The sequence below is a fragment of the Oryctolagus cuniculus genome, chromosome 5, assembly GCF_051225735.1.
Source record: "Oryctolagus cuniculus isolate XC-2025 breed Fujian yellow rabbit chromosome 5, ASM5122573v1, whole genome shotgun sequence".
Taxonomy (NCBI): Eukaryota; Metazoa; Chordata; class Mammalia; order Lagomorpha; family Leporidae; genus Oryctolagus; species Oryctolagus cuniculus.
In genome coordinates, this window is record NC_142871.1 from 98779519 (window position 1) to 98791523 (window position 12005).

The following is a 12005-nucleotide window of genomic DNA, read 5'->3' on the forward strand; positions in this document are numbered from 1 at the left end:
GATGACCTACCCACCCCCTAGAAAGATGGCATAGTCCAATACTGTTGTTCAGAATTTCATTTATAGGTACTTGCATGCCAGAAGGAGACAGAAGCTATTTAGTGAAGGTCTTAAAGGATTGTTTTTTGCCTCCTATTTTTATAGGGTAAAAAGTACCAGTGGGATGCAGAAACTCAAGGCTGGATCCTCGGGTCCTTTTTTTATGGCTACATTGTCACACAGATTCCCGGGGGCTACCTGGCCAGCAGAGTTGGAGGGAAACTGCTGCTAGGACTGGGAGTCCTTGGCACCGCTGTCTTCACCCTGTTCACGCCCCTTGCCGCAGATTTAGGAGTTGGAGCTCTCATTGTGCTCAGAGCACTGGAAGGACTGGGAGAGGTAATTTTTTAAAATACATGTATAAATATTTTAATTGACATATAGTGGTTGTACATATGTTTGGGGTACAATGTGGTATTTCAGTAAATGTGTATACAATGTGTAATGATCAGACCAGGGTAATTGACATATTCATTACTTACCATTTCTTTATGTTGGAGATAATTTTTTTCTCCTTTTCTTTCTAAGTGAATTTTGAAATAAATGAAAAGAAATACACCTGTTAGACTTGGTGGGCATCTCAGAAAAGAACTGAGAGCCAATTTTTTTCTCTTATTTTACTTCTTACCCTGTGTCACTTTATTTTCTTCTTTTTTTTTTATTTTCTTCTTAAAGATATCATTCTTTGGGCCAGCGCTGCGGCTCACTAGGCTAATCCTCCGCCTGCAGCGCCAGCACCCCGGGTTCTAGTCCCAGTCAGGGCACTGGATTCTGTCCCGGTTGCTCCTCTTCCAGTCCAGCTCTCTGCTGTGGCCCGGGAGGGCAGTGGAGGATGGCCCAAGTGCTTGGGCGCCTGCACCCGTGTGGGAGACCAGGAGGAAGCACCTGGCTCCTGGCTTCGGATCGGTGCAGTGTGCCAGCCATAGCAGCCATTTGGAGGGTGAACCAATAGAAGGAAGACCTTTCTCTCTCTCTCTCTCTCTCTCTCTCTCTCTCACTGTCTAACTCTGCCTGTCAAAAACAAACAAACAAAAATATATAATTCTTTGTTATGAACCAAAGCATAACAACAGATGATGTTATGGCACCTACCAGGAGGAAGCACCTGGCTCCTGGCTTCGGATCGGTGCAGCGTGCTGGCCACAACGCACCGGCCGTAGCGGCCACTTGGGGGGTGAACCAATGGAAAAGGAAGACCTTTCTCTCTCTCTCTCACTAACTCTGCCTGTCAAAAAAATAAAAATAATAAATAATAAAATAAAATAGAGAACCAGTTAACTAGAAAAGAACCTGGGTAGTAGATAAGGTCTCCAGGGAAAGCACCTGAGAATTGGAAACTTGGGGCTGGCACCATGACCTAGCTGGTTAAGCTGAGGCCTGCAATTCCCACATCCCACGGGGGCACTGCTTCAAGTCCCAGCTGCTCCACTTCTAATCGAGCTCCCTGCAAATGATCTGGGATAAGCAGCAGAAGATGGCCCAAGTGTTTGGGCCCCTGCACCCACATGGGAGATCTGGAAAGCTCCTAGCTCCTGGGTTCAGCCTGGTGCAGCCCGGCTATTGTGGCCATCTGGGGAGTGAACCAAAGGATGAAAGATTCTCTGTCTCTCTGTCACTGTCTCTTTTCTCTCCCTCTCTCTGTGTAACTCTGACTTCCAAATAAATTAAAAAGTCTTTTTTAAACATCAGAAACTTTACTCAAAGACTAGAGAAAACATCTTCCAGGGGGAAATGCCTTAGATCAAACTGTAAGAGATAAGAAAATAAACAATTACAAAAATGGTTAAGATTTGCTATCCTAACCTCTTGTACTTTTGCCAAGATTGTCTCTGCTCTATCATTGATGCCCAGATCTAAAACACATTTTACAAAATAGACCCTTGAATTGCTCTTTTTCACTTTTTAAAATTTATTTATTTTTATTTATATGAAAGCAAAGAGACACAAAGGGAGAGGTAGAGAGGGACAGAGACAGAGAGAAAGAGAGAGAGAATCTCCCATCCACCGCTGATTCACTGCCCACATATCCGTAACCTGCCAAAGCTGGCCAAGCAAAAGCCAAGAGCTGGGAATGCTGTCTAGGTCTTCCTTTGTGCGTGACAGGGACTCAGCCACTTGAGCCATCACCACTACCTCCCAGCGTGCACATTAGCTGGAAGCTAGAATCAGGACTGGAGCCAGGACGCGAACCCAGGCGCTCTCATATGGCATGCAGGTATCCCACGTGCTGTCTGAACCACTACACCAAATACGGGCCCCCTGTTTCACTTTTAAATGTGTTGTTATTTGTGGAGCTGCTTCTGTATCATTTGTACTTTTATTTTTTCTAGTGTTCTAACTTACAAACAAAATTATGATCTTATAGAACTACCGCAATTTAGTTCTATGTTTTTAGAATTATTCCTGCTATTCTTAGAATTATCTTTTTTCTCCTCCTAAGGTGTTATCATTAAATTTTTTTTAATTTTTTTATCTTTGTTTACTTTTTCACTTCTTGTTTGCATTTCGTCATGTGTACTTCCCTTTTTAAATAATGATCTCTTTTCCTTTTAATTCTGAACTTCTCCCTGTGAAACCCTGGCATATTTTAATTTGTTCTCCTTGAGTCTTTAACTCAAGCAGGATGGTGGCCTCATTGTTTGGTATATAGCGTGAAGGTGTGTCCTACTATGTTGGAGAGAATACTAGACTGCAGTCAGAAAACCAGAGGTTAGACAATAATAGCTCCACTCTATCTAAGAGCGAAACTGTGGTGAGTCCTAGCCTCTGGAGGTCAGTTCTAAAATACGTGACCCATCCTCAGTCACAGGATGGCTGTAACACTCAGGTGTGATGAGGTTAGCTGGACTACATTAGAAATTGCCAAGTGCTATTTGAATTTCAAGTTTTATCATTCATCTGAATATTCTTATTTAATGCTTATCAGTAGAGCTCTATTAAATAAACTCTTCATGTTACAAAATAAAGACCACCCCCCCCATTACCAGGTTTCTCTTCTCCTTATCTAAGTAAAGTGTACTTAATTGTAGTATATTTTCTCTGATCAAGGTATTGAATCTCCTTGCTGAACATTTTACCCTCCTGTTTATGCCACCAATTTAACATTATAGTGCACCTCTTATATTACCACTGCCATTTCAAGGGACCATTTTATTTCTAAGTAGAATCTCAGTTGTATTTATCCTTAGGTTCTCTCATTTTTGTCCATTCTTCGATCTGTATCACATTGCCTTATCCAGAGAACTGAGCCTAGATCCATATCTTTCATCCCTACCAACTGAATCACCACAAATATACCTTGTCCCTGGGGTTTTGTACTCTGCAGGCATTTCTAAACAGTGTCTCAAGTTTTATTTTATAAAGATTGCATCCTATGGCTGCTCCATGATACAGATTCTAGATATTGCAACATAGCCTAAATCCTCTTTGCCTTCCCTTCTCTTTTTCCTCCTTCTTTTCCTCCTCCTTCTCCTCTTCCTCCTCCCCCATCTCTGCTTCCTCTTCCTCTTCTTTTTTTGAGAGAATCAGAAAAATAAATTTTTTTATTTGACAGATAGAATTTTTTAGACAGTGAGAGAGAGAGACAGAGAGAAAGGTTTCCCTCCATTGGTTCACTCCCCAAATGGCCACCATGGCTGGCGCTGTGCCAATCTGAAGCCAGGAACCAGGTGCTTCCTCCTGGTCTCCCATGCGGGTGCAGGGCCCAAGCACTTGGGCCATCCCCCACTGCCCTCCCAGGCCACAACAGAGAGCTGGACTGGAAGAGGAGCAACCAGGACCAGAACCTGGCACCCATATGGAATGCCAGCGCCACAGGCAGAGGATTAACCAAGTGAGCCACGGTGCCAGCCCCAAAATATAAATTATTAAGCACTAGTCAGGCCCGAGGCTGAGCACTTTATCCACAGCTCGCTCTGGGCCTCAAGCACTCACTAAGAGCAGGACCTTGGAGCACGGAGGTGGCTCACATCACAACCTCTGGGCAACAAAGCAGTTGTTGCTATCAGATACTCCCAGTTGTAATTCTATAAACCCACGTGTATATGAATGAGGGCCAAGAGAAAAGATGCAAATACGAAAACAGAGTGTTTGAGGGGGCTGGTGTTGTGGCACAGTAGGTTTGTCATCACCCATAGGCGCTAGCATCCCTTACTGGAGCACTATAAGCCCCAGCTGCTCTGCTTCAGATCCAGCTCCCTGTGGTGCACCTGGGAAAGCAACAGAAGATGGCCAAGTGCCTGGACCCCTGCCACCCAAGTGGGAGACCCAGATACAGTTTCTCGCTCCTGGCATTGTCTCTGGCTATTTTGACCATTTGGTGAGTGACTCGGTAGATGGAAGATCTCTTAGTCTCTCTCCCTCATTCTTTCTCTGTCACTCTGCCTATCAAATAAATAAACCCTTTTAAAAACAAATAATAATAATAGTAATAGCACTAGCTTCCATTTATGTTTATAACTATTATGCATAGGTAGTTTTATCTCTGTTTTACAGATAAAGAAACCAGAGTTCAAGGAGTTGAACAGTCTTTCAGAGGTTACACAGTTTGTAAGGGGTCAGGGAGAGCTGTCACTTCCCTGCCTTGAATCTACCAAGTCTAATATCTTATTCTCATGTGGAATATCCTCATCTGCCAAATCTCTGCAAGCTCCCCACACCCATACTCCATGACTCTCCATATCAACAGTGGACATGGACTAGGCAGGTTATCTCCAGCAAACACTGTAATTGAATCCATACCTTTTTTTGTAAGACCATTTTTCCCATAGAATCAATTTGAATTTTCTTCAAATATCCCAAAGTAGTAGTTAAGTATTTTTAAAAGTTATAAATTGGTAATATTTCCCATTCATACAGGCCATCAATAAAACTGAATAAAATTAACCTTGAGAATGATCCCTTTATATCATTACTAGTGTCAGTACATTCTTATTTTTTAAATAAAATATTTATTTATTTATTTATTTATTTTGAAAGGCAGAGTGACAGAGAGAGAGAAGGAGATAAAGAGAAAGAAAGAGTAAGAGAGAAATCTTCCATCTATTAATTTACTCCCCAAATGACTGTAACAGCCAGGACTGCCCCAGGACAAAATCAGGAGCCAGGAACTCCATCTGGGTCTGCCATATGGCTGGCAGGGCCTAAACACTTGGACCATCTTCCACTGCTTTCCCAGGCACGTTAGCAGGGAGCTGGATTAGGAGCAGCACAGCTCAGCCTCAACTGATGCAGGATACTACTGCTACAAGCAGCAGTCTAACCTGCTATGCCAGCTGACATTCTTTAGATTTATTGTAACCCTTGCCTTACAGTGCTCCAACTAGTTCCCAAGCCTATGAATCCTTGTTTTGAAGGTACTTCATTCTATGGTATTTTCACTTAATATCGCAAAGACATCCCACTCAATGGTACCTAATTCTGATATGATTCATTTTTTAATCATTTATTTAACTTTTTCATAAATATTTTATCTGTGTCATAAATAAGTATTTCATTTTTTTATGTCATTGGAAAGCAGGAGACACAGAGATAGAGGTCTTCCATCCACTGGTTCACTCCCTAAATGCCCACAACACTGGAGGCTGGGCCAAGCCGAAGCCAGGAGTACAAAACCAGTTTCCTACATGTGTGGCAGGGACTCAGTATTTGAACCATCATCCACTGCCTCCCAGGCACATTAGCAGGAAACTGGATGGAAAGTGGAGGTGGAGGTGGGACTCTATCCCAGGCACTTCCATATGGGATACAGGTGTCCCAAGTGGCAGCTTAACCCACTCCACCCACTGGTGCGATTCTTATTCAGAAAATTATTTCACAACAAAATATTTGATTTGAAACATTAACAAAACTGCCTTGCATTTTACCAGAAATATCCTTTCCCCATTCAGGGTGTTACGTTTCCAGCTATGCATGCCATGTGGTCTTCTTGGGCTCCCCCTCTTGAAAGAAGCAAGCTTCTAAGCATTTCATATGCAGGTGAGATAGCTATTCTTACTAAACATCACTATAATTTAATTGCATATACATCTACCTTGGGGGGAAAAGTGCCTGCATGTCACAATCATGCGATGTTGTATGTATCTTTTGGGAAAAAATGACACTTGAATAGGGTACTTTAATTAATAATTAAAAATTTATTAATTTTTCTTTTCTATATAACAACATATAGTAATGTATCTTGACTAATGTCATATTCTCCATCATCCATATTTTATTTTAAAATATGTTACCATTTCAGATGTTGGTATAGAGAATATCCTTTAATTGTGTTTTTTTCTTATTAATTGTACTTATTTATTTGTAAGGCAGAAAGAGAGAGCAGAGCTAGCAATAGTGCCCCCATCCATTGATTCACTCTCCAAATGCTTCCAGTGGCCAGGATAGGGCTGAGGCTAAAGCCAGAAGCTGGAAACTCAATCCAGTTCTCCCATGTGGTTGGAAGAGACCCAATGGCTTGAGTCATCACCACTGCCTCCCTGGGTCTGCACTGACAGGAAGCTGTAGTCAGGTATCAAATCAAGGCTTTGTAATATGGAATGTGGCATTTTTCTTTTAAGATTTATTTATTTATTTGAAAAAGCAGAGATATGGAGAGAGAGAGAGAGAGAGAGAGAGAGAAAGAGAAAGAGAAGTATCTTCCATTCACTGGTTCACTTCCCAAATAGCCATGGCCAGGACTGGACCAGGTGGAAGCCATGAGCCAGGAGCTTCATCCAGGTCTCCCAAATGGGTGACAAAGTGTCGATACTTAGACCATCTTCCTCTGCTTTCCCAGGCACAACAGCAGGGAGCTGGACTGGAAGTAAAGCAGCCAAGACTTGAGCCAGAACCCATATTAGATGCTGGCATCCAGGTGGTAGCTTAACCTGCTATACCACAACACCAGCCCCAGGGGATATGGCGTCTTAACTACTAGGCTAACTGCCCACTCCTAATTGTGATTTCTAATTTGATTGTGTAGTGACCATCATGACTCTCAGCCACTTTCTTCATATGTCATTTTTTATGCATTTATCATCATTTTGACCCACAGGTGAGATAACATGAGCTTTATGTATCTAAATTATAATTTTGCTAGATTACATAGATCTTCTAGCCTCTCTTCCACTCACTGAATGAAAATTTTTCACCTTGAAACCAGCATTGCTGCACAGTAGCTTAAGTCGCCACCTGAGACATCACCATCCCGTGTGAGCACTGGTTTAAGTGCCAGCTGCTCTACTTCAGATCCAGCTCCCTGATAATGCTCCTGGGAAAGCAGCAGAAGATGACCCAAGTACTTGGGTCCCCACCACCCACAGACAAGCCCCGATGGAGTTACTGGCTCTGGGCTTCAGCCTGGCCCAGGCCTGGCTGTTGCAGCCTTTTGGAGAGTGAACCAATGTATGAAAGATATCTCTCTCCACCCACTCCCTCTCCCTCATAATTCTGCTTCTCAAGTAAATAAATAAACCTAAAAAAAAGAACAGAAGAAGAAAAATTTTCAACTTGACTGATTTCAAATACAGTGATTGAGAAATGCCTCTCTGTGGTGACTTTTAAGTTAAAGTCTGCAGGTTAAGAACAAGCCAGCCATGCAAAGAACAGAGAAGTACACTCCAGCCAATCAGAACAGCATGTACAAGAGCTCTCAGGCAGGAAATAAAGCATTCAAAAAAATGAAACACCACAGTGGGTGGCTAGAACATAATGCATAAAGAGGACAGTGGCATAAAGAGAGGTTAGAGAAATAGACAAGAGCCAGATCACTCCAGGCCTTACAAGCTACAAGAAGGAATATAGATTTTACCCCCATATCCAATGGGGAGCCATAAGAGCTTTTTAATCAAGAGATATGATTTAGTTTATATTTTGAAAAGATCATTCTTACAGCTTTATGAAGGTTGACATGAGAAAGCTGATGATAAATTCACAGACAGGTACTACTTACAGTTCCTCTTTACCTAGGGAATAAAGTCTAGACTCCTTGAACTGGAGGTCAAGATTTTTTTGGCCTTCACCCCTGAATTGTGTCTAGCTTATTCCCTCGTACCTAGAGCCTGGCATGGAGTACATGCTCGCTGGTTCACTCCCCAGTTGACCACAACGGCCGGAGCTGCGCCAATTCGAAGCCAGGAGCTTCTTCCAGGTCTCCCACGTGAGTGCAGGGGCCCAAGGACTTGGGCCATCTTCCACTGCTTTCCCAGGCCATAGCAGAGAGCTGGATGCGAAGTAGAGCAGCCGGGACTGTGCCCATATGGAATGCCGGCACTGCAGGTGGCGCTTTACCCACTGCACCACAGTGCCAGCCCCTATTCCTTTCCTTTACCCAAGTGAAGTTCCCAGACCCCCTGTGTGCTTCCCTTCCTCCTTTCCTTTGCTAATCCAGTTACACTGCCTTTAAATCTTCTTTCTCTGTTGCTGTGGGACCACACCCTACCTATCACTTCAGTCCGGTTGCTGCTGCTTCTGTCTTCCTGACCTCAGGGAATCGGAAGTGATATCTCCCATACAGTACTAAACGAGGCAAGAAGTAAAGTCTGATTTCATCATATAGCTTCCGCAGCGCTTACTAAGTTGTCTTGCAGTTGAGTTTGAAATATGTTTGTCATTTATTTGTCTGAAACATTTGTTTGCAATATGTAAGGAAATTACTAAAAATCTAATTTTTATTTCACCAAGTACACTACAGTAGGCCGTACTTATCAACCTTACAGACCATCTTTGAATCTGGATTTCTAACACATGTAGGCTTTATTTTGTGATATTTTAATGAGCCTTCTATTGGCCAGCACCACGGCGCACTTGGCTAATCCTCCACCTGCGGCGCCGGCACCCCAGGTTCTAGTCCCAGTTGGGGCGCTGGATTCTGTCCCGGTTGCTCCTCTTCCAGTCCAGCTCTCTGCTGTGGCCCAGGAGTGCAGTGGAGGATGGCCCAAGTGCTTGGGCCCTGCACCCGCATGGGAGACCAGGAGGAAGCACCTGGCTCTTGGCTTCGGATCGGCGCAGCGCCAGCCATGGCAGCCATTTCGGGGGTGAACCAACGGAAGGAAGACTTTTTTCTCTGTCTCTCTGTCTAACTCTGCCTGTCAAAAAAAAAAAAGAGCCTTCTATTGAGTTATTACACCTAATTCTTCAATAGCTACATGGTTTTAACTGGTGTAAATACCTATTAATGTATATGATTTATATTATATACCATGAGTTTTCTAGTAAGTGGCCTGTTAAGAGAATGAATTGTTTATGTTTACATGTAACTGTTTCACTTCCCTTGTATTTTAGGAATCCCTTCTTTTCTTCATCATCTGTTATTCTTCTTTAAGCAGTAGACTGTTCTTTCCTTGTTCATGCCTCCCAAGAGCTTATAAAGCCCTTTGTGTTGTTCCAGGAGCACAGCTTGGGACAGTAATTTCTCTTCCTCTTTCTGGAATAATTTGCTACTATATGAATTGGACTTATGTCTTCTACTTTTTTGGTAAGTTTGAAAAGTGAAATTATAATGTTACAAATCCATAGTGTAATATGTATTTTATGTATAAACTATATATAATATATATATAGTACAGTACAGTACGCTCATCTAATGATTAGTTAAAAATAATATACAATATACACTCTAACTCACTGAAGGAAATAATCTTCTAAACCACAAAGTTCTAAAACACTTACCAATAACCTGTTTTTCAAGTTCATGCACTTAAAAAGATCTCACTGAGTTATGATTGGATTTTAGTTTTAAAATATTTCTCAGTAGAAACAGTTGTTGAGTCCTGGACTCAAATGGGCATGCTTGCTGTCAAAAATTGTGATGCTGGGTATTATGAAAATGTGTATTTTGAAAATATTTCTTCTCAAGCAAAGTAGGATGCTCTTACCCAGTGATGTAATCTTTTTTTTATTTAGTCCCATAACATTTCATTTCTTATCTCAAATTCATTAACAGGATTATTTAAATTTTTAATAAATTAGATTTTCATGTACTTTTTTTTTTTTTTTTTTTTTTTTGACAGGTAGAGTTAGACAGTGAAAGAGAGAGAGACAGAGAGAAAGGTCTTCCTTCCATTGATTCACCCCTCAAATGACTGCCACGGCCGGCGCACTGTGCTGATCCGAAGCCAGGAGCCAGGTGCCACCTCCTGGTCTCCCATGTGGGTGCAGGGCCTAAGCACTTGGGCCATCCTCCACTGCCCTCCCGGGCCACAGCAGAGAGCTGGACTGGAAGAGGAGCAACCAGGCTAGAAGCCGGCCCCTTTCTTTCTTTCTTTCTTTTTTTTTTTTTACTTATTTGACAGGTAGAGTTAGACAGTGAGAGCGAAAGAAAGGTCTTCTTTCCGTTGGTTCACCCCTCAAATGGCTGCTACCATGCTGCGCCAATCCGAAGCCAGGAGCCAGGTGCTTCCTCCTGGTCTCTCATGTGGGTGCAGGCACCCAATCACCTGGGCCATCCTCCATTGCCTTCCCAGGCCACAGCAGAGAGCTGGACTGGAAGAGAAACAACCGGGACTAGAACCCGGTGCCCATATGAGATGCCAGCACTGCAGGCGGAGGATTAACCAAGTGAGGCACGGCACTGGCCCCTACCCCTTTCATGTACATATTTAACAAAGGAAATATCTACAGTCAAAACAAAAAAAAAGATGAACAAACAAAAGCAGACATATGGCCATATGTGAATTGTAAAAATTTATTTTCTTTTTTTTAAAAGATGTATTTATTTTACTTGAAAGTCAGAGTTACACAAAGAGAAAGAGAGAGAGAGAGAGAGAGGTCTTCCATCGCCTGGTTCACTCCCCAGTTGGCCGCTATGCTAATGCTGCACCTATCCCGAGCCAGGAGCTTCTTCCAGGTCTCCCACGTGGAAGCAGGGGCCATCTTGTACTGCTTTCCCAGGCCATAGCAGAGAGCTGGATTGGAAATGGAGCAGCCAGGACTCTAACTGGTGCCCATATGGCATGCTGGCACTGCAGGCAGCAGCTTTACCTGCTATGCCACAGCACCGGCCCCAATAAAAATTTATTTTCAAAAAGATTTGTCTGGTAAACCCTGATAGGCTAAATCATATGGTTAAAGTTGTTTTCTTCAAAATGTGTAATCAGAAAAATAGTATAGCAATTATATATACTTGAAAATGAATCTCAGCTGAAACCAATTTTACATTAAGTTTATAATTACATAATTTTTAAGACATAAAAATTGTTGGTACATTCTGATTTTTCTTAACTATAATTTTTCTATTTTAAGGTATAGTTGGAATTTTTTGGTTTATTTTATGGATTTGGATAGTTACTGATACGCCAGAAACTCACAAGACAATCTCCAATTATGAAAAGGAATACATTCTTTCATCATTAAAAAATCAGGTATGGACTTGGAAACATTTCAGAAATAAGTACAGAACCTTTCTGTCCTCAGAAATAAGATACCAGTTTTCATAAATAGATATTTCTGTTGTGTGTGCACTAGGCAAAGTGGCCAGATGAGGCAAATATATGAAGTATTGTCAGAAGGATTCCAGTCCTTTCCATATTAAAACTATGAAAAATAGGAGCAGGTGTTTGGTCAAGCATTAAGATGCCTGTGTTCCATATCAGAGTACCTGAGCTTGATCCCTGCCTTGGGCTCCTGATTCCAGCTTCCTGCTAATGTAGACCCTGGAAGGCAGCAGTGACGGCTCCAATGACTGGGTTCCTGCTACCCACATGGAAGACCTGGATTGAATTCCCAGCTTCTGGCATGCAGACATTTGGAGAGTAACCAGCAGATGAAAAATAGCTCTCTTGCTCACTTTCTTTGTGTGTATGTATGTGTGTGTGTACACATGCCTTTTGAGGTAATTTTAAACCTTCTAGAATAATGGTTATATACATGTTTGTTCATCTACAGTAGGTCATCTTTAGAAAAATGTTTACATCTTATTGAAACTAGATTTGTGTCACTTAATCAGGCACAAAAGCAAATCAGAAATCAAAGTCAACCGTAATTCAATA

At 42.1% G+C, this 12005-nt stretch overlaps 1 protein-coding gene across 4 annotated transcripts in view; it reads left to right on the forward strand.

Moving 5' to 3' along the window:
* SLC17A5 (solute carrier family 17 member 5) overlaps window positions 1–12005 on the forward strand; it is a 58289-nt gene that overhangs the window by 15192 nt on the left and 31092 nt on the right. For 3 of the 4 annotated variants that reach the window (XM_051854159.3, NM_001171293.1, XM_017344781.4), the window contains 4 exon segments: window positions 145–378; window positions 5928–6015; window positions 9407–9493; window positions 11260–11378. In XM_051854159.3, coding sequence (XP_051710119.1) covers window positions 145–378; window positions 5928–6015; window positions 9407–9493; window positions 11260–11378 — 528 coding nt within the window. 4 annotated transcript variants of the gene reach the window in all.